The sequence below is a fragment of the Engystomops pustulosus genome, chromosome 2 (genome assembly GCF_040894005.1).
Source record: "Engystomops pustulosus chromosome 2, aEngPut4.maternal, whole genome shotgun sequence".
NCBI classification, from domain to species: domain Eukaryota; kingdom Metazoa; phylum Chordata; class Amphibia; order Anura; family Leptodactylidae; genus Engystomops; species Engystomops pustulosus.
In genome coordinates this window covers 183,886,071-183,892,070 of record NC_092412.1, presented here as the reverse complement: position 1 = coordinate 183,892,070, position 6,000 = coordinate 183,886,071, and the positions used below count along the sequence as shown (strand labels likewise).

At 39.8% G+C, this 6,000-nt stretch overlaps 1 protein-coding gene across 1 annotated transcript in view; it reads right to left on the bottom strand.

The window, feature by feature from the left end:
* Nucleotides 1-209: 209 nt before the first annotated feature.
* KLHDC8A (kelch domain containing 8A) overlaps nucleotides 210-6,000 on the bottom strand; it is a 33,377-nt gene continuing 27,586 nt past the window's right edge. The window contains exons 5-6 of the mRNA XM_072137519.1: nucleotides 4,423-4,524; nucleotides 210-3,295 (exon numbers count right to left, since the gene is read on the bottom strand). Coding sequence (XP_071993620.1) covers nucleotides 3,102-3,295; nucleotides 4,423-4,524 — 296 coding nt within the window. The 3' untranslated portion in view covers nucleotides 210-3,101. The remainder of the gene's footprint in view (nucleotides 3,296-4,422; nucleotides 4,525-6,000) is intronic.

Genomic DNA, 6,000 nt, shown 5'->3' with positions numbered 1-6,000 from the left:
TCATGCTGGGTGGAGTGCAGAGTCTCCTGGCTTGTGATTGGCTCTGTTTCTGGCCGCCAAAAAGCAAAACGGCGGGAGCTGCCATTTTCTCGAGCGGGCGAAGTATTCGTCCGAGTAACGAGCAGTTTCGAGTACCCTAATGCTCGACCGAGCATCAAGCTCGGACGAGCATGTTCGCTCATCTCTAGTCATGGTGTATATGCGAGGGGCACATTTTGGTCAGTTTTGTGGTCTGTACTTATAAGCACTGTAGGACATAGTTGTTATATCTGGGACATTATGCTGACTGTAATTTTTTTTTAGGGACACAGTGTGGAGATGTGCACCATATACCAAAGTACCCAGTGTGGCGAATTCTGCAGTAAGGAGAAGTTGCCATGATATTCTGTAGTGGATGGAGAAGGACTGTCACTTGACCGAAGTCCACCAGGAAGAAGGCCAAGATGGCAAGGCCGATACATTATGGAGAAGAAAAGAGCTGCAACCTAATTTGAACAGTAAGTGATGTCTTTGCCTTCCCTAAGGCATCTTTAGTGTGCAATACAGTTATTGCTCCTATAAATTCATGTGAAGTTATATATATTATATATAAGCTGATATATATTTATGCGTATACATTTTTTGTATATATTTATATGTGTGGGTTTTTATTTATGTTTTCAGTTCTGGTAACTATACATGTATGGTAAATGGTACATGTATGGCATATTCAATGCAGGTATCTTCATTTGTATATTAGTTACCGGCATATACATATTTGTTACATTCATTGCAGGTACATATCTAAATGTGTGGTATAAACATTTCAGGTATATATTTATACAAGTAGTATTTTGCTGGAGGTACATATTTTTTGTGTGGGCTATATTTACTGAGAACAGGCCTCAGGATCCCATAGCAATTGGCCTCTTTGATTACATTATTATAATTTTTAATAGGGGAAGGCTGCCATTTAATTTTTCTCCTCAGTATTATCACTGATTCCACCATGTTTTTGCTGTGATCTTGGGGGGAAGGGCGAAAATTAGTTTGTCTGCCTAAGGCACCAGTATTCCTTGTCCTGGCCCTACCCGTAACGGTATAGCAGTGAGAGACTCCCGCTACACTATTGGTTGTTTTTGGTTCAGCTGTTCCTGCTTTGCTAACCTGTGATTGGCTGATGCTGCTTGCATTCAAGAGATCAGTGGCTCTTGTGTCCCTGCTAAGTTCATCTCATACATCAAAGACTAGAGAATAAAGCCATGTCATCCGAACACACTGCATTATGCCCTGCACAAAGGGCTCTTTGACTGAGATGCTTTACAATTGGTATTTCCAATTGCACTTAGTAATTTTTGTGAGCAAGGATATTTATATATTTTGATTGCATTCATTGTCCCGAGTCCAGAACTCCTTGTGAATGCACTTTTTATTTTAACCACTGTTTTATGATGTGCTATCTACAAGTCATACATATGGGTCTGCACTCTGCATCCATATTGCTGCATATGAATCATGGTTCTTGAAGGTTACATAGTCCAATTTTCTACTCTTACCTATCTGGTAAATTATAATTTTGTGGCATGTTAAGATCAAAATAAAATTATTTTTAAAGAATTCAATATTCGTATTTATGTTTCTATTAGAAACATAATTGCGGTTCTCTGATGTAATATGGAACTTGGGTTCATAGATGTTGATTTAACAGTCCCCCATTTACTTCATTGGTACTGTGAAGAATGGCCCTTAGCAGTGAATGAAGTGCTGATCGACTTGTACACCATTTGTATGGAGAAATTCACGGTCCCCTGTTCTTGTGATTATTGTGACACCCAACAGTTAGGTACTTTTTCCTTATCCTGTGTCTGTAGTATAAAAAACTTTTACATTGGAATGACCTTCTAGTAATTTTGATTGTCAGATGGTCATATCTTAAAGGAAACCTATCATTTGATTTGATCATAGTATCATAGTATCATAGTATATAAGGCTGGAAGGAGACATTTGATGCTGTAGCTACACTGATGCAAAAAACATAATCTTGTTTAATCCCTGTGCTGAGGGGTTTTGCTAAAAAAAACAATCATAAAATTTGATAATGAAGCTCTCTTGCTCTTTTGCCTGAATGAGCGTTTTTCCTCTCACATTAATTGCTGCACCATTCCCCAGCTGCTGTGTATGAGTGATCCAGCTCAGGTTGATTCATTCTGTCTGGAGGCTCCGTGAAGTGTTTATGTAGGCATAAATATAATAATTTTTTTAGCAAAACCACTCAGCTCAGAGATTAAACAAGATATGTTTCTACATCAGTGTAGCTATGGTCAGGAAGTAAGAGTTCTCCTTAGGAAAACTGCCAATTAAGGCCACCATGTAGGCGTGCGGCGTGCTCCACTAGGGGGATTCTGGGAAAATATGCAAAGTTTTCCAGGAGGGGATAAGGAAAACCACACCTCTTTTAGTTACCATGTAAGACAGCTCCCTTGACATCAAGCATGACCTACAAGAGGTCTTACGACATGATGCGGGATTAAAAGTGTAGCTACAGCATTCTCATGGTATGTTTGGTTAATAGTGCATGAAATCAAATGGTAGATTTTCTTTAAAAGCATTAAAGTTGAATGTTTGTCTAAAGCACATTGCCTGTGTAATCTGTAAGGGGATAAATTATGATTACTGCATGAAAATAAATGAAACTGGACATCCATTCTCAGTCATTGCTCATCTGTATATATGAAAGTTCCCTTAGTGCTGCCTTCAGAAATAGAAACCTCTTTTGTACTAGTCTGGACACAAATTAAAGAAGCATAGCATTAATCATTAAACACAGGATGGATAATTTGGCATACAAGGGCGTAACTTGAGGGGGTGCAGAGGGTGTGGTCAAGAGGCTTAGGTGGCCCATAAGGTGTCACTTTCCCATATGAGAATAATATAAAAATAAAACATATATCATAGTTGGGAGCCTGGCACAGACTTTGCACTGGGGTCCATCTGCTTTAAGTTACACCACTGTTGGCATACATGGCTTGGCAAATGAAAACAGTCATATGCCAATATTAAAAAAACACACCCTCTTTCAACCCTACTGTACAGTGTCTATAATATACTGCTGAATACCTCGGTCAAGATTCTACTAAACTCAACACGTCTACAGCAGAGCTAGGCCCCTGGTTTACTCCCCCTATGGCGTACAGCTTGTTCTTCAGGACGATAGTAGCACAGGCACATCGTGGGTTGGGCATGGGACTCATGTTCTCCCATCTGTTCTTCAATGGATGGAAGATCTCTGCTGTTTCCAAAACTGAAGGTTGGTTTCCTAAATGGTGAAGAGATACAGAAGTTATTGATACCTATCCATAACTTTTCTAAACTCAATATACAGTAGTCTTGCCAATGTCAATATGCTCTGCTGACTCACATTAATCAATGGAAAATGTCTGGTACTAATAGTGATTTTTGGGCACATTTCAGCAGTATGATATACCTTGAATACCTTGTTAATCGATTTGTATTGATGATACACCTGTCCAAACCAAACCCTGTATAATCCATGCAGACAATCTGCATTCTGTACGATGTGCCCATCCTTCAGGCTACATGAGCAAATATTCCGTCTATTCTTGTTATTTCATAAGGTTAGGTTCAATGAGAAATACCTATTAAAATGTGCTTGTTATTAATCCTGTGGACAATTTGGTAAGTATAATCTATGATTCAGTTGTAATTCTTCTGTATACAGGCGGTCCCCTACTTAAGAACACCTGACTTACATAAGACCCCTAGTTACAAACGGACCCCCGGATTTTGGCAATTTACTGTACTTTAGCCTTAGGCTACAATAAACAGCTATAATAGTTATCACTGGTGTCTAAAATGAAGCTTTATTGTTAATCTTGGTTCTAATGACAATCAAACATTTTTAAAATCCAATTATCACAGAGACCAAAAAAAATTTGGCTGGGGTTCCGACTACAAATTCAACTTAAAGGAAACCTACCATTTCAAATGGTAGGTGTAAGCTGTAAACACCGAGCACCAGCTCAGGGTGAGCTGGTGCCGGTGCTTAGTTTCGTTAGTGTTAAAACCACGGTATCGCGGTTTTAACACTTTTTAAACTTTATAGCAGAAACTGCTTCGGCGCTGCGTGCACACGATCGTGCACGCGCCTTCATAGGAAATGCCGCAGGCGTTGCGCGCGCACGGTCGTGCGCAGCGCCGAAGCAGCTTCTGCTATAAAGTTTAAAAAGTGTTAAAACCGCGGTACCGCGGTTTTAACACTAACGAAACTAAGCACCGGCACCAGCTCACCCTGAGCTGGTGCTCGGTGTTTACAGCTTACACCTACCATTTGAAATGGTAGGTTTCCTTTAAGAACAAACCTACAGACCCTATCTTGTATGTAACCCGGGGACTGCCTGTATATTAGATTTTCATCATCCTCACCAAGTCCTCCAGCCACAACAACTCTCCCATGTATGGCCCCTGCAACAAAATCTGCTCTTCTTTTTCTGAGAAAGCAGGAACGGTCTGTCTTCATCCAGCCCCCTGAAAATCAGAAATGAGAGTGTCTGAGTATTTCTTTGCACCAATAAAATTTTGAGTAACTTGCTTGATAAAAACTAGGTTAGCCTAAAAGGTATGAGGTACCTATACCTTTGGATTTAACACTGTAATTTACATTAAAGTCAAACTTTGAAAAAAAAATTTTCAAAGATTTTTAAATATACAGGCGGTCCCTTACTTAAGGAAACCCGACTTACAGACAACCCCTAGTTACAGACGGACCCCTCTGCCCACTGTGACCTCTATGGAAGCTCTCTGAAAGCTTTACTATAGTCCCAGACTGCAATAACCAGCTGCAAGGTGTCTTTAATGAAGCTTTTTTGATAATCCTTGGTCTAATTACAGCAAAGAAATTTGAAACTCCAATTGTCACTGGGGCAAAAGAATTTGTCTGCATCTACATTATTAAAATAACACATTCTCTAGTCACTGTTATTAACAGAAATATTGCATTTCACAGATATAATTCCAACCTGTTTCAATCAGTCCTGGTATTTAAAATTTTGGGTTCCCCTGGATCTGACTGTAAATCTTCTGAGTATGGTCAGATTATTCTCATGAATAGCTTCTCTTGTCTGCACACTGCAGTGTTCTCTGCCTCCTGTCGCTCCCCGCTTCATTACAAGACCATCTTAAAAACAGGCACTTCCTGCCAGCAAGCAGCAGTGTGCAGAGAATTGTACTAGCTACTATTCTACTCTTCTAGCTACAGCCAGGATAAGGTCTTTATCTGAGAGGAAAGCATATAACAGAGCTGACTCTGAGAGTTAGCAGAGCTGAGAATGTCATTGTGTTTTAAATCCATCTCATGGATCTTACTATCTCTGATGCGTCTTATCCCTTTTTTAAGGTGCCAGATACCAGTAGACTTTTCAGAAGCTAAATAAGTATAGATAGACCCTGTACCCTGATACTTTAAGCACATTGTCAGCACACAGCATCTCATAGCACAGAGGAATCATTAAGTGTTTGTTTAGAGAGTCCCCGTCCCCACTCTGGAATATTACACTGACCATCACTGAGTTATGAGTAAGGGGTTAAAAATATGTAATGTTATTGTGTAAACATAACTAGGAGATTAAAATTTGAGAACTTTCTTTCATGGGCAAACCCCTTTAATGGCAGTTGTAGTTGTGAGTTATTCAATCTCTGCTGGTCTATGGTGCATAGACTGTCTGACTGGCACAGCTTCTTATGTGAGGACAGGATGTCAGTTGCTCTAAAAATGAATTTTTCCTACAAATGACCCGTTCACAATGCCAGTCTTAAAATTCCCCCTGGTGGCAGTCCTGCGTTGATATTCACTAGAACGCGCCAGCCACTTGTCTGACTTATACTTGAAAACAGAAAAGATATGTCTGGAAAGCTTCTTAAGTGCCCCACGCAATGACGTTTTTACATTGAAGTAATGTAGGAGGTGGTAGACTCCGAATTTTGACACAGAATTTGAATACATAA